Raw genomic sequence first — 26,202 nt, forward strand, 5'->3', positions numbered from 1 at the left:
AAAGAGTCAAGTACCACAATATTCATTGCAGCACTATTTATAATAGCCAGGACATGGAAGCAACCTAAGTGTCCATCGACAGATGAATGGATAAAGAAGATGTGGCACATATATACAATGGAATATTACTCAACCATAAAAAGAAACAAAATTGAGTTATTTGTAGTGAGGTGGATGGACCTGGAGTCTGTCATACTGAGTGAAGTAAGTCAGAAAGAGAAAAACAAATACTGTATGCTAACAAATATATATGGAATCTTAAAAAAAAAAATGTTTCTGATGAACCTAGGGGTAGGGCAGGAATAAAGACGCAGACGTAGAGAATGGACTTGAGGACATGGGGAGGGGGAAAGGTAAGCTGGGACAAAGTGAAAGAGTAGCACTGACATATATACACTACCAAATGTAAAATAGATAGCTAGCGGGAAGCAGCTGCATAGCACAGGGAGATCAGCTCGGTGCTTTGTGACCACCTGGAGGGGTGGAATAGGGAGGGAGGGAGGGAGACGCAAGAGGGAGGGGATATGGGGATATATGTATATGTATAGCTGATTCACTTTGTTATACAGCAGAAACTAACACAACATTGTAAAGCAATTATACTGCAAAAAATATATTAAAAAAAATAAAGATAAGAGAAAACAAAAAAAACACATGCACCCCAATTCATTGCAGCACTACTTACAATAACCAGGTCATGGAAGCAACCTAAATGCCCATCGACAGATGAATGGATAAAGAAGATGTGGTACATATATATAATGGAATATTAGTCAGCCATAAAAAGGAACGAAATTGGGACATTTGTAGAGACATGGATGGACCTAGAGACTGTCATGGACCTAGAGTGGACCTAGAGTGGACCTAGAGTGAAGTAAGTCAGAAAGAGAGAAACAAATATCGTATATTAACACATATATGTGGAATCTAGAAAAATGGTACAGATGAACCAGTATGCAAGGCAGAAATAGAGACACAGATGTAGGGAACAAACATATGTACACCAAGGTGGGAAAGCAGGGGGTTGGTGGTGGTGCGGTGAATTGGGAGATTGGGATTGACATATATATGCTAATATGTATAAAATAGATACTAATAAGAATGTGCTATATAAAAAATAATTTAATTTAATTTAAAAACAAAGGAATACAGCCTTGGTCGTCGAGGTCTTGAATCTGAGCTGCTGATTCTTGGAGGATATTATGTAGTCATGTCTATTGGTACCACTACAAATTCAGAGACTTCAACCTCAGATGAGCCCTCAGCACATCTTTAAGGCTATCCTTTTTATGTATTCTCTTTCCTTTTGCAATTCTTTAGTGATTATTCTAAACCTTTTTAAATCTCAGACCATTCTCCTCATTCTCAAAAGATAAACTTTCCTCCTACATTACAAGGATTATCTCTGTAATTTCCCACCTCAATACCTAAAAGCTTATCTAAAACTGTTCTCTCACTTCCTTGCTGCTGTTTCAGACCTCAATTCTATTTTCTTTGTTCTAAAATACTTCTTGTGGGTTTGCTATGAGCCAGACAATGCTAAAGGAAAGACAAAATTCCTCTCCTCAAGTAACATTAAGTGCTATTATGAGACCAATGAAGAATGATTTGGAAGTGTATGGGGCACACCTGAGACTTCCGGGTAGGTGGTGTGTCAGGCTACTGAGAAGAGGTGATGTCTAAGCCAATCTGAAAAATTACTGAGTAAGAGTCAATGCCCCTACCGTGTGCCCCCAGCAATCTCTACCCCCTCTCCATGCTGCTCAACACATTGTATTATAGTTTATTTAATGAGGTCCTCTACAAGACAAGGAAAATCCACTGGCAAGTCAATCTATCTTGTTAACCACTGTATCCCTAGCACTTAAAAGAAACTTGCCAAAGAGAAGCACTGAGTGAATATTTATATTATGAAATAATGAAAATAATATGAACTTCAGCGTTAAGGCTGTCCTAGATAGTACCGATATTCAAATTATTTAAAAACTAGTATGGCTGTGTGCGTATCAGTTGAATATCATTCGTAGCTCTGGATTTAAATTTTGGCTCCTTCCTATGAGATTTTTAAATTAAGGCAAACCAGTTAAATAATCTATCATTTTATCATCTGTACATGTTGATGGTAATAATAGTATAATTCATAGAATGGTTTTAATGATGAAATGAAACAGCATATGAAAAAACCCATTTCAGTGCTGGTACACTAAATACATATAATAAGTATTTGACTTCCTTTCTAGACTGCTTTTAAATGAGCTATATTTATAGTTAGATAAGAAAATTAAAATATGCGGAAACCAATGCATAATGAGAGCGCTCTATTTTGTCTTTCCTTCATGATTTTTCTCAAGTGCTCAAGTTAACAAATGATTAGGTAGTTTGCTTCTAAACTTAAAATGCATTTTTCCTTAATCTTCTCTATAATGTAAATTTAAAATTTGCTGTTCATTCATACCTAATTAACCAATTTGTGCCTGTATGTCAACCTTAGATTATATTTAACAATTCAACAGGAATTTAAGAGCCTATTATCTGTGCAAAGTTGTAATTTATCTTTATCATTCAGGGACTACTTTATGCAGATACTGCTGGGTAGCTTCTAGCTCAATAAATGCTCCAAGATGCTTAATATTTTCTTTTCTTTTTTTGTCTTAATCATGAGGATAACTGATGGATTTCACCCAAAATAAGAAATCAAAGTATTGATAGAATGGAAAGAAACAGCTTACTGGCATATTTAAAGGATGGTATCTTTTGCAGCTTTAAATTGTTTCCAGGAAAAAGTTAACAAATAAGTAGAAATCTGATAAATTGTGCTAAATGCCAACTTTAAACCTTAGTAATCAGTTTATATGCTTTATGTCTATCTTGGATGGCTGCAAGAATCCCAGTATTTTGTATTATTCAGTATATTGAGACTTGTGAGAATAAAACAACAGATCGAACAAGAATAATTAAGTTCTTCAGGGTGGCTACCAAATGCAATACTGTTATAAAAAGATTAGAATTATATCAGTAGGTTGAACAAGGAGAGTATTAATTTCAGAGCAGCTTAGTTATTTCTCCCTACATGTGCCCATTCTCAATTGACCTTTATCTAAGCTAGATTGTCATGTAAGTCACACAGCTGATTTGCTTAAAGGTAAAATTTCTTCCACTAATATTGCAGAAGAATAGTCTTCAACTAAGTTGACCATGTCCTTTAAATCACAAGACATGGAAACAGAATCTGACGTTAATTTAATTAGAGAATTTCAACTTGCCATTCAAAATAATTTATATATTATATTATTTATATATTGTCAGTTATTTTCCTCATTTCAGAAATGTGGCATAATTCTAATTAAAAAAAGAGTGATAACTTTTTTACTCTGGGTTCTAGTAACTATATAATTAATGTTTCAAAAATCACTACACAAATGTTAAGAAAAGGAATCTATCAATAGTTTTAAAATGAGAATGTGAAAATGGAATTAACTTAAATTGCATAATGCAAAACTAAGAGTATGCTTCTTCTACATATCACATCTAAAATTGCAAAGTAAGCATAACACACTGAGAACAGGAATAAGTTGGAATTCCTACCCTGGAAAGAAACAAACTAAAGGCTTTTCCCACTTTGTCTAATTTTCTTTTCAATTTCTTTGGAGAGGGTCCTCTCCGCTTTTGTTCTGAGAGGAGAGCCTGGATGGCTTGTCTTTGTGCATGAGATGGGGAAGACAAAAAAGCAAATTAGTTTCATGAAAGACTTCCAAAAATGCCATATCCATTCTCCATCTTTCATTTAGGGCCTTCAGGGCCTCATCATGATCTTTCTGGGAGGGTTGATTCCTATCTCCACTGTGGACTCTTCTCCAGTATATTCTGTGCTAAAGCTTCCTGGGTTCCACTTCATTTCCTGAGAGGTTCATACCTGGTTTCTCTCAGTATATTTGTTGAAATCCTTTGCCCTCTGATGACTCCCCACCTCTTTCTTTTTCTGTTATGTGTATATATTTTTTACTCTTTAACTCCAATCTTAATGGAAGGAAAAGATATAAATAAATCAGTCTGTAACCTCAAACAGAACTCAACAATTTGCTTTCTTAACAACATATTGTGAACATTTCCTCATATCATTAAATGTCTACACTATTTAAGCATAGGCATTATTTTAGTTTTGAAGCTAAAATTATATTCTTTTTTAAAAATTTTTTAAATGTTTATTTGTCTGCATTGGGTCTTAGTTGTGGCATGCAGTATCTTTCATTGTGGTGTGCAGGCTCTCTAGTTGTGGCGTGCAGGCTCCAGGCGCGCAGGCTCAGTAGTTGCGGCATGCGGGCTCTAGAGTGCACAGGCTTAGTTGCCCTGCGGCTTGTGGGGTCTTAGTTCCCCGACCAGGGATTGAACCTGCGTCCCCTGCATTGGAAGGCAGATTCTTAACCACTGGATCACCAGGGAAGTCCCTAAAATTATGTTCTTTATTTACTCTTCAATTATGAATTTAGACAATTCTAATGAAATTCAGAGTAAAGATCACAGTATTTGTCCAATATTGGAGTCACTAGATAATGATTTTTTAATATTTTATTAGTGATTGATTTAGAGACCTTTAGTTACCCATTTTTTTCTTTTTTGCCTATGCTTTTGGTGTCACATCCAAGAAACTGCCAAATCTAATGTCATGAAGCCCTCCCCCTATTTTTCTTCTAAATGTGTTATAGTTTTAGCTGTTACATTTAGGTCTTTGATCCATTTTGATTTAATTTTTACAGTGTGAGGTAAGGGTCAAACTTCATTGTTTTGCATACGAATATTCAGTTTTCCCAACCACATTTCCCCATGGGATGGTCTTGGCACATCTGTTGAAAATCATATATGTGAGGATCTTTTTGTGCTCTCCATTCTATTCCATTGGTCTATATGTATGTCTTTACACCAGTACCATGTTTTGATTCTGCAGCTTTGTAATATGTTTTGAGGTCAGCAAATGGGAAGCCTCCAGCTTTGTTCTTCTTTCTCAAGATGTTTTGACTATTTAAGTTCCCTTGAGATTCCATATTAATTTTAAGATGAATATTTTCCATTTTGGTTTTATTTCTGATAATAGCCATCCTAATGAGTGTGATGCTAATAATTTTATTCAATCATCTATTTCTTTAATGTATTTTTTTTTTAATTCTATGAGTTAGGGAAGCAGTTAAAATCGTCCAGTATTGTGGGCATGTCTCCTAGTTCTGTCTAGTTTTGCTTCGTATGTTCTGAAGCTGATATCCATTATCTGAAGATATAGGATCCTCTTTTAAATGTGATATCATTTTAGGACAAGTATGAAGTAGAGCCATAATTCTCACACTAATGTTGAAAATTTTTTCGGGAGTTCCCCAATTCTCTGAGAATTTTTAAATTTAGAAAAGATGTCAAATGATAATCTAAGAAAGTAAATATTCTAAAATCATAATCAGGGTTAACTGAATGAAAACTTATAAAGGAGTAAAGATATCCAATCTCAATGTCTGAGCTGTCAGTGTTTATAGAAGCTGGTGGTAAAATAGGCTAGGCTAGATTAAGAATAGACATTTAAAACAAGCTAAGGAGTCATTCCAGGAGTTTAAGAGGAGAAACGTAATGGTAAGGTTTACATTTTTAAAAGACCATTTAGCTATCCATATAAAGAATGACTTGGAAACTAAAAAAAAGTTAGAACTAATTAAAGGAAACTATTATAATAGATGGATAGGAAACTGTGGCATGGTAGAGACTATGAAAAAGATCCAAAAGATTAGCTAAACGGTAAAATCTACAAAATCAGGTGAGCAGACTGGCTATGGGATGAGAGGGATGGGGGGTTATTAAAGCCAAAAGGGAATGATATAAAATGAGTGTCAAGAGAAAATGATTAACAAAATATAAGTGAATTAAAAAAAACACACATCTTTTTGTTTTTGGACTTTTAAGAATCAACTGACTATTCATAGACAACTGAAAAACCTACAGTTGGAAATTATGTCTGTAATTTTGCAACTGTTACAAAGTCAATGATTTCACTTTTATATCATGTGAGCTGTGAAATGGGTTTGGAAATTTTCCCTCTCTTCTGCTACATAGTCTACTTGAAAAATCTAATTTAATTTCTTTCTATAGATCTTACTGAAGTTTAATGTCATCCTTTCATTGTTGTTTATTTGGTAGCTTTATAAAAATGTCTTTCCTCTGAAAAGCTGACTTTATCTTCTTGGTTTTTATAGTGTATATGTGACAGTAACAAAATAGAATTATTTCTTCCTCTCTTCCCATTTTAAACAGGGGAAAAAGTTTATTTTCTTCATAGACATATATAGAAACTGTCATGAAAAAAAATTAATGGGAAGTAATTTCTCATCATGTTAAATTTCACATAGGTCTTGACTATGTGACTGATTTCTCTGTGATAGATTTTACTTCTTCATATATTAAAAAGCTATTTTGCCCGTTTCATCTCAGTGCCTAAAACAATGACACATGGTAAGTTCTGAATGAATATTTGTTAAGTATTGAATAAACTAATTAATTCATATCTCAGATAGTAAGTGTAAGTATCAAGACTCAGAGAAGGGTTGCTCTTACTTCATTTAGTAAGAAGTGTAAAATTTCCCTTACTGGATCTTTTTCCTGCTCTGTACAATCTTCCAACACCATCCTGGGGTCTCTGCTGCTGGTCTTCTGTTAGCTCTTCTCATATTTCTTCTCCCTACTCCTTACATCAAAGGCTTTCTAAGACTATTAAATTTTTCTTCACCTACGTATGTTTCCAAAAGAAAGTCACTGCATTTAGTTTCTATGCATACAGTTATGACATTCATGTTTATTTTTTAAAAAATGAAAGCTGTCAGAAGCTAATTCCTACTGACTGCAAACATTTCAAGTCAGAAAGTTACTATGAAGCACAGACTGCCTGTCCAGGACAAGGCTAGCTGCTAGAGACAGTAGGATATATCCCTTTTATAAATGGAATGTAAATGCCATAGTAATTTGATATCTACTATCAACCCATCCATTTGAAAAGCACATGAATAAGATCTCCTTCCACAGGTAGGAAACTGATATTATTCCTTTTCTCCTTGAATTCATATTATCTCACTTCCCCCACACAAGCTTATTGCAACATATTTTAGTGCTTGAAAATACTTTAAATTGATCATATTTCTCTACACAAAAGAGTATATTTTAAAATTCCTGAGAACATAAATTATAAAAATTGTCATCAGTATTGTGTTATCATTAATTTACTAGAGCACTACTGATCAAATGAGAAACTCAATACAAATTATGATCATTATAAAATACGGTAAGTCAGCTTTTATTGGAAATGCATCTCATACCGAAATGGATAGCACCGTCTCCCCCCATTTAGGTCATGTATCCAGAATGAATATTATTTGTTGTTAGAAAGAAACAGGGTTCAAGCTGATCCTATTCTTATATTTTATGTTCTTCCATTCCAAATATTTGGGAGCAGAAGGATTTCTGGTTATATCAATAATCATTCTTCTGAACTACTAAGCTATGTACCAAAAATCACATGGGGTATGTCATAAAATTATTTTTAATGATCAGCTGACAACTCAATTGAGTTCTTCTGAAGCATTTTCAAAACCCATTGGAAATTACTACTCTTGTGAAACAATTAGCTACCCAGTTATTAGAATCATTTACTTTCTAAACAAGACTTAGGTCAGATTAAAGGTATTGCTTTAATTGTAGAGTGGGAAAGGGACAATTACAAAAGAGGAAAGAGGAAAGCTGCCCTGGTTTAGGCACACTCTGAGGCAGATCAATTTTAGGAAAGAAACATGCAAGTAAACAGCGTGAAAATTAATAACCCTAAACGATCATTTACATAACCCCCTGGAAAGCCTTCATGTACTTTCCAAGGTTAAGGGTTAGGGATCCACGACGCCCAGTTTGCCTGCTGCTTCAGGCATACTCACAGATTCAGATACACATAGTGTAACAGAAATCATGAACTTTGATTCTGCAATTCACGACATTCTGTGTGTGTATGTGCATGTGTTTTGGTGGGGGGGTAGCGGTATGAGCAATGAGGTATGGGAGGAAAGAAGGAAAACAGACTATGTAGCCTCAGACACCAGATTTTTCACTATTGGTAGTATTTTTGAAACTGTTTTGTATCTCTGCCACTGAAACCATTCCCTTACCCTAAGGCTTTTAACCTGGACATGTGATAGGTGGGGGAGAAGAGAGGAAGAATGCTTCTAAGACATTAATGGATGAAATGACATTGAAGCTGATTTTAATATGAAAAGTGACATTGCTATTTCAACTTAAAGGTTTTGACATCTTAATTCTGTTCTGCTGACACTGCAGAGCCACACATACACAGTACTCACAAAACACAGGGCAGAGACACAGAAAACATGATCCCTAGGATGGTATGATTTAATCAAATTAAGCTAATATAAAATTTAAATCACTAACCCAAAATTCGCTTTACAAATTTTCCTCAAAAGGTGTATTCTCTTTCCTCTAACAGTAAATATTCGTCACAGCTTAGAAATATATAGCTCCCATTAAAAAAACAAAACACAACAGCACTTTTTTTCGTTGTTTTAACATAGTGCCTAATTAAACAAAAAAATAAGATTTGAAGCAGCTCGAAAGATGCACAATTGCCTAAAAACAGGAGAAGGAGGCTGAGCCAGTCAAGAGTTGTGCCAGGACCCATATTCTTTGTTCAGATATTGCTTTGAAATCCAACCTACCCCAGGGAAAAAGGGAACCTCACTGAAGCCAGTCCTCACTCTATCCTTCAGGAGCAGCTCCTGATGAAAAATATCAGGACCTTGGTGAGAGGATGGGAGAAGGTGGGACGAGGTGGGGGAGAATCTCTTGTGTTACCTATTTTTTTGTTTATTACAACGTGTAAAACAGGACCTTTTAAAAAGTGCCTTGTGTCAAATATATGTTTATAAAGACCTGAACCGTTTTGAAAATTTCAGACTGCATTTGTAGTTACAGAAGATGTAATAATGGTTTTAAAAAAATTGTCCCAAACCTGGCCGGTACAGATGTTTTTTTGGATGACTGTAATTCACAACTCCTCTCTTGCGGTGAAATGAACATTCCTGAAAAAAAAAGCCTAAGCAACCTTCCAATAAACTTTAATGGAATTAAGATTTGCTCTGGAAAACCATCCACTCACCTAAGCAGTTGACTATTAGTTAAGAGTCTAAGGACCCCCAAATTCCTTTTTTTCTGTTATCTACTTTAATGATAATTATCTAACCATTTTCTTTTCCCATAAAATGTCCCTACTAAGACTGTATCTTTCATTTGACTTATCGGAGGTCTTTTTCCTTACAGCAAGATTGTAATAAAACTTCAACTTATGCTTATAACAAAGCATAAGTGTGGCAAGTTTTCTTTAATAATTTATTTGCTAAAATTAATTAAAGCGGATGCATAGGTGGATAGAAAGTGACCATTTCCAGCTCAATTTAACAAATATCTGGATTACATTTTGTCATAACCTACCGGGCGTACCACTCTCCCCGCCCCCATTCCCTGGCAAAAAAAATTAGGATGGGGGGCTTCCCTGGTGGCACAGTGGTTGAGAATCTGCCTGCCAATGTAGGGGACACGGGTTCGAGCCCTGGTCTGGGAAGATCCCACATGCCGCGGAGCAACCAGGCCCGTGAGCCACAACTACTGAGCCTGCGCGTCTGGAGCCTGTGCTCCGCAGGAAGAGAGGCCGCGATAGTGAGAGGCCCGCTCACCGCGATGAAGAGTGGCCCCCGCTTGCCACAACTAGAGAAAGCCCTCGCACAGAAACGAAGACCCAACACAGTCAAAAATAAATAAATAAATAAATAAAAATTAAAAAAAAAATTAGGATGTTTTACTTGACTAAATTGATAAGCTTATGCATTCTGAACAAGCAAATTGTATTGTTAATAAGACCCACTTTTTTTCATTATTATAATAGGGAAGTGTGTATTTTAAAACAAAAACAGACTGATCACATATAGTAAAATACTGAGCTAAGTCATCTTATTTACTCAGAGACAAAAGATAAAAATGAATTTCCCTTCTTTTTCAACAAGTCTCAAATTATTCTAAATTGTGAGTAAAGATTCAACATTTCCAGATCAACAAATCAGAAACCAGATTATCATTTTATTTTTGATGATTTGGGGGTGCCTCAACAGATTTTGTTAGCATTCTTCAAAAACGAGGCAAAACATACCTCTCGGTGGTTTGCTTTTATTCTGTAAAGCTCATTACCGAGCCAGAAAAAGGATTCTTGTCCAAAATATTAAAAACACTGCTCTTATGTCCCAGCCTGATAAACTGAAGTGAATGGATCTTTCTAAATGATTACATTAATATAGATTTTAAAATATTTTTTAAATGTCATGTTAACTTTAAGTTGTGCTTTGTTCATAACAGCTGTGAATTTTCACTTAAATCTAAAGCAAAAAGAGAGGCTTAACAACAACAGAAAAATATTTTAAAGTAAACCCTAGAGCTGAATCCATCCTTGATGAGCTGACTGTTGGTTGATGAATTAGAACTGCGATGCAGGGCTTCCCTGGTGGCAGAGTGGTTAAGAATCCACCTGCCAATGCAGTGGACACGGGTTCAAGCCCTGGTCCGGGAAGATCCCATATGCCGCGGAGCAACTAAGCCTGGGCACCACAACTACTGAGCCTGCACTCTACAGCCCAAGAGCCACAGCTACTGAGCCTGCATGCCACAACTACTGAAGCCCACGCACCTAAAGACCGTGCTCTGCAACAAGAGAAGCCACCGCAATGAGAAGCCCGCGCACCACAACGAAGAGTTGCCCCCGCTCGCCACAACTAGAGAAAGCCCGGATGCAACAACGAAGACCCAACGCAGCCAAAAATAAATAAATAAAATAAATTAATTTAAAAAAAAAAACGCGATGCAAAAACATCTTCCAAGAGAACACTGACTTCAACAATATTTAAGTCCTTAGTTGACAAAACACTTCGAAAGGGCTGGGGAGGAGCATCACTGTTGCTAACTGGCAGTCAGTAAGGATAAATGCCCTATAATTACCATTTTCTCCTTTATTCGTTTAATCAAATATAGGCCTACAGCTGGAGAGGTTCTGTATGCCTGCGACCTCCAAGGACGGCCCCCAACTCAACTACTCGTGACCCCACAGCTCAGGCCTGTCCATCCTATACCTGGCGCAGCCGGGTACACCCCCTCCCCCCGAAGTCAACAGCTTCCACAATGTTAACAAGAGCTGTGTGCCGAATAACTAGGGGACCCGGAGCAACGCCCCGAAACTAGTCGGGTTGTTAACGGCTCCCCCGCAGGCGCGAATCGTCACGGGTCCCCAGTTCCCGGCCACCGCGAGGCGAGAACTAGAAACCCACAAGAGCGCTACTAAGCGGAGCCAACACGCGCTACAACGTTCGGGGACCCCCAAGCGGACGCTGAAGGAAAAAGACAGCGCTGTAGTAAGCCGGCGCCTCAACCTCCGCCAAGGCGGTTAACGCCTTACCACACTGCGTCACCGCCTCCGCCTCCCGCGTCGCCGGAGACCCGCCCGTCCAGTCGCGGGAGCTCACAATACACGTAGTACGCCGCGGCCCCGCCCACCCTGCTGCGTATGCTCACGAGACACGTAGCACGCCGCGGCCCCGCCCACCCCGCGGCGGAGGCTCACGGGACGCGTAGTACGCCGCGCCCTCCTTTTCTGCGCACCTCTCCTCCCCCGTGCCCCAGCACTGGCTTGGCGAACGCCCTCCCATCTCCCTCCGGCCTGACTTCCGGTTTGCTCGCGCGGCCCAGGCGCCGAGCCGTGGATTACTGGCCGTCCCGTTTCCGGTCGTGAGCTGCTCGCCCTCTTAGTCAGCCCCGTTGGTGCGCTCCCCCTGCGCGGCGCGGGGCTAGGGCGGGCGCTGACGGGGCCGGGTAACCGGCCTTCTCCGGCGGCGGCTCGGCCCTTGGCCTTGGCTCGGCCTCCTTCCAGAGCCTCCCGGGCCGCAGCCGACTGGCCGGCCGCGCCGGCCCTGGCGCCGCCGAGGCGGGAGAAATGGGAGTCCCTTCGTCGCGTTCCCGGAGCGGCTGCCTTTGCCGGGGAAGCGGCGCTGTCTTTGAGGAAACAGGAAGCCCGCGGTGACCCCTAGCGACCCGGTTTGTTTTCGGTCCGTTTCCAAACGCTGGGGAATCGAAACTCGGCGGCCCTGGGGGCGGCCCCACGGATCCTGTGTTCGGGGTGAGTGACCCGCTTTGGCCGGTCCGGGGGCGCGGGCGGTGCCGGGACCGCCTTCTGCTGCCGTCGTCGGTGCGGAGAGACGCGTCATTTCTCCAAACCTTGGACCAGGGAGCGGCCCGCCTGGCATCCTCGACCGCGTCTACTCGCGCGAGCCGGGTCGGGCCCCGCTTGGTCCTCGGTTATCCCTAGTGCTTGTTTTCTTACCGTGCTCTGGTTTACCGGGGCGCCTGCAGTTTTATTTCATTCATTGGGGCTGCATTTAAATCGGAAACCAAAGAGGGGCGTATGGTTAGGACGGTCCTGCTTGGGGCGATGTAAATCGACCCCTGTACATCACCGAGGGCTAACAGTAATGTTAGGTTTTTTCAGGATGGTTTTCCATCATTTGTTGAGTGGCTACTACATGCCAGGTAGGCTGAGTCCCTCGTCCCTACAAACAAGGAACTCAGATACTCAGAAGTGAGAGAAAATACAGAAACTGTAATACAGATGGAAACAAATTGCTCCAGGATATATTGGAGATATGCTGAGATGATCAAAGACAACCTACTAGGATTGAAATTGATCCTTGCCTCTTAAACATAGAAGACGCTTGCTTTTTTATTTTTAGAGCTTTAAATTTGATTGAACAAGATCTCAAGACGTGGTTTACATTACAGTTATCTAAACTTACCGTGTCTAATTTACCATCCTCTTGTGATCACTCCTTACATCGTCTGTTAGGAATGGTACATCCTTCACAGGGTTGTTAAATTTTAATGCTATGTTCTTCTAAGATGGAAAGTTGTACACGAATGTAAGGATATAAGGAAATTCTTGCTCACCTCGCAGGTCTTATGTAGATTTAATGAATTGTTATGGAGAACAAATGAGCTAGTTCCCCTAAAAGTCAAAGCACACTGCCTGATATGCCAACACAAAGCATTGTCATGATTATTAAATAAGATGATGTGATGAAGTACTTCATAATCCTTGAAGTAATGAAACCAGTGTAATTTAATTTCTTTTGGTACCTATATTTTGGATTAAAATACAGTTGTCATATCACTATTAGAGAATAATTAACACTAATACCAGTAGCATTTAGTGTGTGAAGATGCTCAGTTGCATTGAGGTGTATTATTTATGAAAGGAATGAAAAGAAGTAGACTGCTTTTCATACCTGTGCTAACCCAGAAAGAGTCTTACGATTCTGTGGCCATACAAACTGATTTCTGGACTAAGGCAGTTAGTGAGATAACTCGGTGAGGGTTATAAAAATGAAAAATGGGGTTTTTCATACTGTGTATCTGGTGCTGAGTACATTTTTGGGCACTCACTGAATTATAGGGCATTTGAGTGCTGAGGTACATAGTATCTTGAAAAAAGGCACTCGACGATCCCTTCTTTATAAACCAGTTAGCTCATTCCTGCCCTTAATTATTTCATTAAAAAAAGGGAAAGAGAAGTAGGTGTTGGTTTCTGTCTGTAAGACTTAATCCTTATTCCATAGAAGTGGGTACAGGGATAGTCTGGCTTTTGAGGGGTAGAAAGATGGTGAAAATTCTAGATAAGATTCAATTCAGGAGGCAATGTAAAGTCGAGGAAAGAGCCTATTAAATAGGCCTTGATTCAGACCCCAGCTCTGTCACATACTACCAGTGTGATTATAGACAAATTTGCCTCACTTCTTTGAGCCCCTGTTTGCTCATCTGTGGTGACAATACCTTTCTAGTCAAGTTTGGTGTTGTCATAATATGTGTACTATATCTGTTACTCAGTTCCTGGTAAAACTGAATTCCCTTCTATCTGTTTAGGTTGCCATACTGTATTCGCATTAAAAGTTTGCCTTCACAATATAGGAAGGGCAGCATCTCAGTGATGTAGTTCAACCCTGGCGTTTTATTAGTGGGAAAACTTAGATCTGGAGAGGTAAACTAACCAATAATCAAGGTGGCAGATCTTAGACTAGAGTCTGGGTTTCTGAATCTCAGGCCATTGTTCTTTCTACCACTGAGTTCTGCCTTGTCCAGATTCTTATTGGGAAAATAAGAATCAATTTTGTGTTGCCTCTCAGAATGTGCTATTAAAAGCATAAATTTGGAAGATGGCTTATCTGGGTTCACATTCCCACCTTTGCTGCTGATTCTTTTTGTAGGTGTAGGTAAGGTATTTTAATTTTTCTAAGATTTGTTTATAAATTAGGAAAATAATACCTATCTGGGAAGTAGGAAAATGCATGCTGTCCAGAAGAAATTTTCCTCTACCTTAATATTATTGGAGCCAACCTGAGGATTATAATCCAGGAGACAGTCTTTAAGAAAGCTCTAAGGACTGTTCCACTCCTTAGAGGTCAAAGCATATTTATATATAAGTTTTTGAGACAAAGGATTATACGTCAAGTGACATATTTTTGACAGTTTACACAATCCAGATCTAAATGTACAAAGTGAGTAATGAGTTATGGGTCATTGTGGCCTCTTACGAGATTAAGAAGGTGGTTATCTCCTAAGGAGGTCTGGTTAATGCAGATGCACAACACACACCAAAGGGAAGGGAGGAGGCCCAAAAGAGTAGAGAAAAATTTTATGTTTAAATTTTTCTTGTCTTACCATAAAACATGAATTTTATCTCATCAGTTCCCCCTTTTGATCTTTAATCTTTTGATAGCATTAGGTGATCAAATATTTGGCTGCCTTATGCCAGGGTGGTTGCTTACGTGCCCTGGGTCCGTCATGTCCTTTGGTGTTGGGTCCTAATAACTTGTTTTAGGGAGTTGTACTACTGAGATGTCTGTCAAGGACTAACAGTCAATTCCAGTTGTCCAATAGGACTTATGCCAATTCTACCTTGCACGTGCATTGTGCATGTTCATTAATTTATAGAGAGCTATATAGGATTGACAATAGGAGTAACAGTGTCAGTAGTAAACGTTTAAGCCAAGATCCTCCTAAATCAAAACATTTTTCTAGTATTTTTTCTAAACTCGGAAGAGGAGCATTCAGAGTGGAAATCTGACTCTTATGTGTTATGAGTTAACAAATATCTCAGCCAAATGGTCATACTATTGGAAAAGTGATAGAAACCCAGCACACTAGCATTAAAGGCAAATTGGCAGCGGCTGTTTCCAAGGCTACCCATAGGTGACCTTTAGCCCAAGGGAAACCATTTGCACATCTTTCTAACCATCCTGGAGAGAGCCAAGGCCATAAACTTGTTCCATGAGTCCATTAGGTCCCATTAGGAGCTACCCAATATCTTTTCATCTAGTGAAAAGGAGTGCTTATGGGCACGTTCAGAACAGGTGTCATTAATTGGCCAGGTAAGAGGGTCCCACTTAGTGATATTGAAGGTAATGGGTAGCTTGCACAATACTAGAGTTTCTTCTAAAATAAAATAAGGGCCATCCAGTTAGAGCCTTGGAGAGGAGAAATCCTCCAAGGAAATCTAGGAGTACTGGACATAGGTCCACAAACCTATGGTTTGTTTGGATTGATTTTTTGACTTGCAAATGATTGAGCCCAGGAAAGAAATACTTTGGATTCATAAACAGAAGTGTGAACAATTGTCAAAGTAATAGTATGCAGGCCTGGGTCATCTTGCATCAGCTGTCTACTTCAGATGTCATTGTCTTCTTGTTCTGGTCTGGTAGTGCTGGTCCTAGTTAGTTGAAGTCGGGTGTCAGAGACAGGAGTTACAGTTCATTCAGGAGAGGAAGCCTGATACGGCCCCATCCAACATGGCTGTAAAGGGTCTTCTATCTGATGTCTTTTCCAGTGTGCATAATCTCCTCCTTGCAGGTCATGGTGAATCTGATCTTCATCCAAAAATAGATTATTGTGATCAGCTTTAGAAACAAACTAGAATGTTGTTTTAATAATTCAATTAAACTTTACAGTAATAAAGCATAACAACAGGAGCCATCTAAGAAGTGAGTCTTAGGCGGTAAATATTTTTAAAAAAGCCTCATTTGGCAAAATTAGAATTTAAAATCCACTGAAGCATAATCTTTTTCTAAAATTACCCTTATTTCTACCAAATACAGCCATATTAATTTGTTTGCGAAATAAGTCTGTAATTGACCACATAGACTCATAAATTGGTTGTGTTGGAACTTTTCATAAGGAATCTTAGATTAAACCTTCAAAAGATCTCTCAAGGCCAGATAAATTACACCAAAGGCTTGCCACAGATTCTGCCTGCAATATCTATAGATTTGGGTGAAGTTCTCTCATTTTGAGATCCCCAAAATACCTTGAGATTCCTGTACTTATCAGGAGGTGGTCTTCCTTATTTATCTGATAAAGGTGCTGGGAACCTAAGAGTTTCCAATTTCTGGAGGGAATGGTTGGATAGAGAGAAAAGATAAATGTTTCAATTCTACCTACAAAGGTGTAATTTACCAAATTGCTGTAAGTCATAATTAGCTCGAGGGGAAAGGTTTCCTTGTAACTGGAAAGCACAGATTAAAAGAAATAAAAGGAATCCAAATCAGAAAAGAAGTAAAACTGTCACTGTTTGCAGATGACATGATACTATACATAGAGAATCCTAAAGATGCTACCAGAAAACTACTAGAGCTAATCAATGAATTTGGTAAAGTAGCAGGATACAAAATTAATGCACAGAAATCTCTTGCACTCCTATACACTAATGATGAAAAATCTGAAAGTGAAATTAAGAAAACACTCCCATTTACCATTGCAACAAAAAGAATAAAATATCTAGGACTAAACCTACCTAAGGAGACAAAAGACCTGTATGCAGAAAATTACAAGACACTGTTGAAAGAAATTAAAGATGATACAAATAGATGGAGAGATATACCATGTTCTTGGATTGGAAGAATCAACATTGTGAAAATGACTCTACTACCCAAAGCAATCTACAGATTCAATGCAATCCCTATCAAACTACCATTAGCATTTTTCACAGAACTAGAAAAAAAATTTCACAATTTGTGTGGAAACACAAAAGATCCCGAATAGCCAAAGCAATCTTGAGAACGAAAAATGGAGCTGGAGGAATCAGGCTCCCTGCCTTCAGACTATACTACAAAGCTACAGTCATCAAGACAGTATGATACTGGCACAAAAACAGAAATATAGATCAATGGAACAGGATAGAAAGCCCAGAGATAAACCCACGCACATATGGTCACCTTATCTTTGATAAAGGAGGCAAGCATATACAGTGGAGAAAAGACAGCCTCTTCAATAAGTGGTGCTGGGAAAACTGGACAGGTACATGTAAAAGTATGAAATTAGAACACTCCCTAACACCATACACAAAAATAAACTCAAAATGGATTAAAGACCTAAATGTAAGGCCAGACACTATCAAACTCTTAGAGGAAAACATAGGCAGAACACTCTGACATAAATCACAGCAAGATCCTTTTTGACCCAGCTCCCAGGGAAATGGAAATAAAAACAAAAATAAACAAATGGGACCTAATGAAACTTAAAAGCTTTTGCACAGCAAAGGAAACCATAAACAAGACCAAAAGATAACCCTCAGAATGGGAGAAAATATTTGCAAATGAAGCAACTGACAAAGGATTAATCTCCAAGATTTACAAGCAGCTCATGCAGCTCAATAACAAAAAAACAAACAACCCAATCCAAAAATGGGCAGAAGATCTAAATAGACATTTCTCCAAAGAAGATATACAGATGGCCAACAGACACATGAAAGAATGCTCAACATCATTAATCATTAGAGAAATGCAAATCAAAACTACAATGAGATATCATCTCACTCTGGTCAGAATGGCCATCATCAAAAAATCTAGAAACAATAAATCCTGGAGAGGGTGTGTAGAAAAGGGAACCCTCTTGCACTGTTGGGAATGTAAATTGATGCAGCCACTATGGAGAACAGTATGGATGTTCCTTAAAAAACTAAAAATAGAACTACCGTATGACCCAGCAGTCCCACTACTGGGCATATACCCTGAGAAAACCATAATTCAAAAAGAGTCCAAAAAAAAAAAAAGTCATGTACCAAAATGTTCATTGCAGCTCTATTTACAATAGCCAGGACATGGAAGCAACCTAAGTGTCCATCATCGGATGAATGGATAAAGAAGATGTGCTACATATATACAGTGGAATATTACTCAGCCATAAAAAGAAACGAAATTGAGTTATTTGTAGTGAGGTGGATGGAGTTAGAGTCTGTCATACAGAGTGAAGTAAGTCAGAAAGAGAAAAACAAATACAGTATGCTAACACATATATATGGAATCTAAGGGGAAAAAAAAGGCCATGAAGAACCTAGTGGCAAGACGGGAATAAAGACACAGACCTACTAGAGGATGGACTTGAGGATATGGGGAGGGGGAAGGGTAAGATGTGACAAAGAGAGAGAGTGGCATGGACATATATACACTACCAAACGTAAAATAGATAGCTAGTGGGAATCAACCACATAGCACAGGGAGATCAGCTCTGTGCTTTGTGACCACCTAGAGGGGTGGGATAGGGAGGGTAGGAGGGAGGGAGATGCAAGAGGGAAGAGATATGGGAACATATATATATGTATAACTGATTTACTTTGTTATAAAGCAGAAAGTAACCATTGTAAAGCAATTATACTCCAATAAAGATGTTAAAAAAAAAAAAGTGGTATTTTAGCCAAAAACCAAAGGGAGGTTTTGGGAGTGGTAAAAGGACTGGTGGGCTTTAAATTGTTTGTGGAGCCACACCTCTGGTTCTGTAAAGACTGGATTTGTAATTTAAAAAAAAAAAAAAAGACAGCTGTTTTTAATTCCTCAAAGAATTGGATGGCCACAGCAATGATATCTAGACCTACCCATCCACCTATGTTGGAATGTTCTTTCCCTCACTGAGCTTAGAGGAGAACACCAAAAAAAAAAAAAAAATTCCTATCAGGCTGTGAATATCAGCTCTGGTCAGTTTAGTCAAACCAGTGGCCTCGCATCTTGGTAATCCATTTACAAAAACTTTAGAGGAGCCTCCCTGGGTTTAAGAAATTCTTTAACTATGGCCCTCAGTTGGCCTCTGATCTGAACAGGCTCACTTACAGCCTCAGGTGATTCCATTTCTAATGGTAACCACTTAATAGTGTCTTCAGAGTGGAAGGCAATTCAGACAGAGGATTACTAGAATGAGTACTTGAAGGAGATTAGAGGGGAGCAGTAGTTATGTCAGTCTTTTTTTTTTTTTTTGGTCATGCTGCACAGCATGCGGGATCTTAGTTCCCGACCAGGGATCATCAGTCTTAAAGGATTTTTTTTGTTTATTTTAGGTACTTGTTATAACATTAATATTTCATTAGCTTTCTACAACAAATCTTTCAGTGAAGCTGTTTTGGCATTTTGAAGCCTTCTGCATACCAATTAAAATAGATAAAATAGTTTAAGATGAGAGCTCTCTAAAATTTCAACAATTTACAAGTCTTTCTAATTCAAAGGAACTGAGGAGCTAGCCCTACAAATATTTTCTCATGCTAATCTAATTTTAGAAACGGGGAAAACTCTTACCACTCTTGTTTCCAGTAGACCCTGTAGGCAGTGTTCCAGGAGACTGACTGACAGGGTAAGAACTTAGCTTCTGCTGGCGTTCTCTAACTGTGCATGCAAAAATCAGTTTTGGAAAGCCAAAAAAGAGCCCCGTCTTGGCTGTTTCAGGGCAGGATATCCTTTAATTCTCAATTAAGTAAGCACTTGCAAGCATACATAAACCCAGCTGGCATCCCCGTAGGTGGCAGTCTGTCTAGGAGCTGTTTGGCCTTTAAGGCACAGTTTCCCATTATGAATTTGGTAGTCTAATTCAGATATGAGATATGCTCTGAACAACTTTCTGAGGATAGAAAGGTGGATGGGATGTGTGCTGCTTCTGTCTCGCTCCCTGAAGAGTTACTCTTGGATTAGTTCTACTCTTCTGCATGTCTCGGTTTCTCCCTCCCCCAGTAAAGCCTCTGAGAGTGCTCAGAGTGAAACTGAGCAGGACACTGTGGGGCTCCTGGGCACGGAAGCCTTCCTGTACCCTGTTTCTTAACTCCAGCCTCCATGACTCTCCCTGAGTTCCAAAGGGCAGATTCGAACAGTTACTAATCCAGGAAGGGAGGGGATGCAGAGACAAGGGAGGAGCAGCCAAGAAACAATTGTGCAGCCTTGGGGCAGGGTCCTGGTTCCACCTCAGGGGATACACAGAACAATGTCTTTAAGCTCTTTAAGATGTCAGCATTCTTCATACCAGAGAAAGACCACCTGAGACTACATTAAAGGAACCAGAGAAGCTCATTAAGCAGATTACCTGAGACCAGATTAGAGGAGTGCAGGCCCTGCGCACACCCTGATCTTATCAACGACCCCACCCTTGAACCATTGCTATAAAACTCATCATATGCCTCCCAGGTCAGGACACACAGTTTTTTGGGGCAGGAGCCTGCTTTGTCCCCCTTTGCCTGGCAAAGCAATAAAGCTATACTTTTCTACTTCACCCAAAACACTGTCTCCGAGATTTGATTTGGCACTGGTGCACAGGAGGCCGAGTTTTCAGCATCAAGAGCACAAGACAATCAATCAGTCTTTCTAGTGTGTGCCTCTGGAAGAGCAGTATTTAATGGTTGTAGTGGGTTCCCATGTAGGACTGCGACATCACGAGGGTTGATCCTCAGATACTTCCACTAGGTTCTCAGTCACTTGAGAATACCTTGTGGCTGGAAGGAGCAGATGTCCCTTGTTCTTCAGACCTGAATTAATTCAGTTTCTCATTTCACTAGCAAAAGTTTTGTTCAGACCATATATTGACTTGTTTTTTAAAATTTAAATCTAACAAAAACCCAGCCACCTATGTTTCCCTGGGCCTCCTGCCCAGCCCAGATCCCCTTAGGTCCCCTGCCTAGGAAATGCACTGGTTACCCTTAAGATTCCAAGTCTTAAGTAAAAACAGCCTGAATAAAATGTTTAGGATCATCACTTAAAATTAATGAGATCTGAATATCAGAACTCACCAGAACATCTGAGTTGGTGGGGCTTAATGAGCCCTTGCTGGTACTGAGCACTGGTTCACAGTAGACGCCAGGTGTCCTCTGGTGGTAAGACATGCATGTCAACAGAAAGATTAATCAATAGTCTATCTAAGGAAGAAATGGGAAATATTATTTGAGCCAACCTGGTGATTGTACTGGGAGACAGTCTTTTAGAATGCTCTGAGGACTGCTCCACCCATTAGAGGTCAAAGCACAGTTACATGTTTTTGAGACAAAGGGTTATACTCTAAATGATGTGTTATTGACAGTTTATACAATCCAGATCTGCCAGTACAAAGTGAGTAGTGGGTCATGGGGTCATCGTGGCCCCTTACAAGATTAAGAAGGAAGTTATCGCCTAAGGAGGTCTGGTTAATGCGGATGCACAACACACACTAAAGGGGAGGGAGGAGGTCCAAAGGGGTAGAGAAAACTTTTATGTTTAAATTTTTCTTGTCTTGCCATAAAATATGAAGTTTATCTTATCACCTTCCAGGTTCCTTTGGCTGGTCTAAGAATTAAATTGACGTGAGGGTAGGTTAACAGGAGAAAATGAAACAAAAGTTTACTAATACATATACATGGCAGAGACCCTGGAGAACTGAGTAACTTGCCAAAATGGTCAAAGCTCTCCTCAGCTAAAGACAAAAGGGAATGTTAAGGGTAGGGAAGAGTCAGTTACGTGAGGTTCCTAAAATAAGCACAGTAAACAAGGATAAGGTTGTTATAAGAGTTTCTAGACATTTGGTCATCCTCCGCTTTCTGGAAGAGAGAGGGAAACACCCTTACAGATGGATATTTCCCTTATAAATGTGAATGTTTCTTACAAAACGGTAACTCCTACTTGGTCTTCGCAGTTTTTCGCCACCTCTCGTTTCTTAGAACATAACCAAAGAGACATATTTTGGGGGGGGTGGATTCTCCCCTACTACGCAGAAGCACTAGTACCTGTCATGTTTAGTGAGTAATAAATAGGAAATATTAAGATGATTAAATACAACAGGATAATCATTTTTTTCCTAGAAAAAAGACTAATCTGGTGTCAGAAAATAATTCTATGTCTTCTAGTCTCTCACACCCCAGTATGTATAGCATACCTCAACTGAGGGTCCTCTCAATGTTGATTGTAGAAAAGACTGAAATTTAAGGTCTCCTAAGATGAATTCTGATTAATAATGTTTGAATTTTTTTCTTCTTTTTACATCTCTTCCCTAGCCTTCAGCAACTGCTATTCTCTTTTCTACCCACCTCATCTGGCAGAGATTGTGCCCATCTTTCTCCATTAATATTGTGATATTGTGATTTGTAAGAAAAACATATGTGGTCACTTAGCTGACCAAAATATATTTCTCATATACATCTGGTCTTCATCTGTGGTTCCTTGGCTCACAGCTCCCCAAACCCTTGGAATTACCTGAGGGATAAAAGCCATGGGAGCATCTTTTGCCATAATATTTGGTCTCTTGTCCTCAGTTTCTGACACCTTTTCAGAGCCATCAAGGTGACATAAATGGATATCTTGTTACTTACAACAAGAGACTTTCCACCTTGACTGGATTTATGTTAATGAGTTGACTTTTGGAAAGCACTGCAGGATGGGGGCTGGTTGCCAGGGGAACTCACCAGATGATTAGAGGATTAGAACTTTCAGTCCCATTGACCTGGGGGATGGAGGGTGGGGGGTGAGATATGTTGACTCAGTTGCCAGTGATTTAATCAATCATGCCTATGTAATGAGGCCTCCATAAAAACCCAAAGTGGAGAGGGTTTAGAGAGCTTCCAGGTTGGTGAACCAGAACATTTCTACATGCCACTATGCTGGCCCCAAACTCCAGGAGGCCAGAAGCTCCTTTGTTCAGCACCTGGCCCTGTGTATCTCTACATGTGGCTGTTGATTCATACCCTTTAATATCCTTCGTAATAAACAGTAATCAAGTGAGTAAATGGGTTTCTTTGGTTCTCTAAGCTGCTCTAGCAAATTAATCAAATTCAAGAAGGTTGTGGGAACCTCTGATTTACAGCCAGTTGATCAGAAGTACAGGTAACAACCTGGATTTGGTGATTAGCATCCTGAATTGGAGGGAATCATTGGAACCTCCAGTTTGCAGCTGGTCCCTCAGAAGTACAGGTAGCAACCTGGGCTTGCCATTGGCTTCTGAAGTAGAGGGAAGTCTTGTGGGACTGAGCCCTTTACGTGTGGAATCCCATGCCATCTCTAGGTAGATAGTGTCAGAATTGAGTTGAATTGTAGGGCACCCAGCTGGTGTCCAGAGCATTGCTTGCTGATGGTGTGGAAATGCCTCCTCCCCCACACTGGAATTGGGTGATCACAACAACTTTTAATCGTTCTTGGGAATTTCATTGTTCTCAGCAATTGTCAACATCTTTCACCTCAGTCCTTTCTAATTCTCTTTTAATTTGTACTTCTCTTATGTAAACCTCTGAAAAGAAACAAAATCTAATTGCCAAATATATAAAATGTTTTCATGATTATATATAGATTTATTTGTCTATAGATAAATATATCTGATCCTCCTTTACTATTGTGGTGAGATGAAATGATAAATATGAAGTAACTTTCTGTAATAAGAACAAAATCTCCATGCAAAAGTTAGGTGATGACACTGTTGTAAAGCAATTATACTCCAATAAAGATGTTCAAAAAAAAAAAAGAAAAGTTAGGTGATGTTTACCAACTGATAACATAGAACTAACCATGCCCACAAATGTTTAAGAGTACTAGTTATAATCGGGATTCTGTAAATCACGTAATATCCACTTAGCTTTGTTTCCACTACAGTGGTGGTCCTTAAATTGGAATGGGACTTAAAGTCACATGGACTGATTACTGACAGTTCAGTTTGATGTTTTTCACCCCAACATTCTGATTTGCATAGATCTGCACTGGAGCCTAGCAGTCAGTAGTTTTGAAGAGAACTGTAAATCATTCTAAGGCAGTTGTCCATTCCTCACTTTGCAAACACTGCTCTAGGTCAGCTCCAGTTTCTTAGAATATTCTTGTAAAAGACCATTTTTTGTGTTGCATGTTCCTGTAGGATACATTTATCATTGACTTTCATGATTGAGAGAGGCCCACTTAATCTTGTCTTGGGATAATATTTTCGACATTTGTTAAGTTTTAAAAATTAATATTATCAATTCCTGCTAGGCTATTTAAAATACTATCTAATCTTTTGATCATTCTAATCTTTGATAATAATATTCTGCTCATGGCACTCACTTTTTAAAGATTAAAGTAAACACAGGTTTGTTATTTTAAGATAATTTAAGTTATGGTAAATAAGTTTAGATACAGTATAAATTTTCGCAAATGTTAAAGCTAGCTTCGTCTAGTTTAAGCATAATAAGAGCCAATTAGGCTTTTGCCATTTATCCAGAAAATCAAATTTTCCGGGCCAGATACTTTGGATACCCATGAAGAGGCATTTCATCACAAAGTATATAAAACTGAATCTTACTTTACTGTGAGGTAGGCTACTGCAGCTCCCTTTACTTCTCTGTAGAAATAAGGTTGAGGAAGGATGCTTGCGTAAGCAATAAAGCCAAAGGTTACACATAGCCTATTTTGTTACTTTGCTAGCAGTTTTCCTTTCAGTATAGTAATAAATACAGTGGGATATCTGCCTTCTATTATTTGGTACCTTTCTGAGATCTCATTTTCCCTGGCCCTGCAGCTTTTAATCTCCAGAAGTTGGGTGTGTATGGAGTAATATGATAAGCATTAATATTTCTGATACTTATGTGATTTTATATTTATTTTTGCAAGGATAGAAATTAAATTTTTCATTTTCACTTCATAACAAATTTAAATGACAACTATTAAAACAAAATTTGATGTGTATCTGTGATGCAAGTGGATTTTCTCTTTGGTGTGCTTGGCTATTTCTCATATACTTTTTAAGACAGATAAGCAATTTTTTAGGACAGTGCATTCCAAGTCATGTTTATAGTATATAGAATAATGATATAAAACTTGAAAAAAGCTTTTTTAGGCAAATAATATTTTCTTGTATTTAGAGAGAGAGACCATATGCAACTTTGGGTGATTTATAAATAAAATAGGCAACAGATATATAAAATAAGCAATCTGACTACGCATTTTATCCTAAAAATGACCAGTTATCATACTTTATAAAATGTGACATTGTTAAATCACTACACTCCCTTCCATATAAGGTACTTAAAAACCTTCCAAAAGGTTCCTACTTTTGTAGTTCTTGATGAATTTAGTGTGTAAAAGATTCATTGGGGAGGGAAATGTACTAATAGTTCAGGCTCTGAAATCCAAGTTTTTGTGCTGATCTTGGTTAAACTTCATAACCTTTATGGGTCCCAGTTTTTCCGTCTGTGAAATGGGTGTAATAAGATTTTCCTACCTCATAGGGTAATCATGAGAGTTAATGGGGATAACATTTGTAAAACACTTAGCACAATACTAAGTAGTTCATTTGATTACGAATATATTTTATAGTTGTTGTGTAAGTATTCCTCACATTCTTGAATCATGTCCAGGTTTTTCTTAAATTCCACAGAATAGGGACCAAATCCTATAGTCTCTTTATCGTAAAGGACGATCTCCATTGGTCTCCATTCTGTTTTTCCAATCTCATCTCTTGTCATTCCCCTCCTCATTCTTTTTCCGCATACTCTTTCAGGCCCTTGAACTTGTTACCCCTGCTGGAAGTTAGCAAACTGTTAAAGTTTAAGTACAGAAAGTACAGTAAAAATAACCACGCTCTTCACCTAAGAATGCAGGGTTAAGAGTCATTTGATCTTTCCCGGTACCTTCTTTAAAAACTCCTCCTCCTCCCCACCCCTCAATCCTCATAGCATTCTGTATTATCTCAAATATATTACTTCCCTTTATGGCATAACAATTATTTTACTGCACAGCCGTCTCCCACATTGGGTTTTCCTTGCTGAGTAAATGATTGTTTCATGATAAAAATGGATGAGTAGGAAGTCGC

At 38.8% G+C, this 26,202-nt stretch overlaps 2 protein-coding genes across 6 annotated transcripts in view; one reads left to right on the forward strand and one right to left on the reverse strand.

Moving 5' to 3' along the window:
* Positions 1–11,804, reverse strand: part of ZCWPW2 (zinc finger CW-type and PWWP domain containing 2) — a 139,111-nt gene extending 127,307 nt beyond the window's left edge. Inside the window, exon 1 of one of the 5 annotated variants that reach the window (XM_057554675.1) lies at positions 11,722–11,804. In XM_057554675.1, the coding sequence (XP_057410658.1) occupies positions 11,722–11,768 (47 nt within the window). In that variant the 5' untranslated portion in view covers positions 11,769–11,804. Of the gene's footprint in view, positions 1–9,034; positions 9,053–11,518; positions 11,612–11,721 lie in introns of those variants that run through there. The other 4 variants (XM_057554676.1, XM_007191540.2, XM_007191541.2 and 1 more) reach the window with 4 other exon arrangements.
* Positions 11,805–12,094: 290 nt separating this feature from the next.
* AZI2 (5-azacytidine induced 2) overlaps positions 12,095–26,202 on the forward strand; it is a 34,433-nt gene continuing 20,325 nt past the window's right edge. Inside the window, exon 1 of the mRNA XM_007191543.3 lies at positions 12,095–12,235. The gene's annotated coding sequence lies outside the window, so the exon portion shown is untranslated. The remainder of the gene's footprint in view (positions 12,236–26,202) is intronic.

Source organism: Balaenoptera acutorostrata, chromosome 10 (assembly GCF_949987535.1).
Source record: "Balaenoptera acutorostrata chromosome 10, mBalAcu1.1, whole genome shotgun sequence".
Lineage (NCBI taxonomy): Eukaryota > Metazoa > Chordata > Mammalia > Artiodactyla > Balaenopteridae > Balaenoptera > Balaenoptera acutorostrata.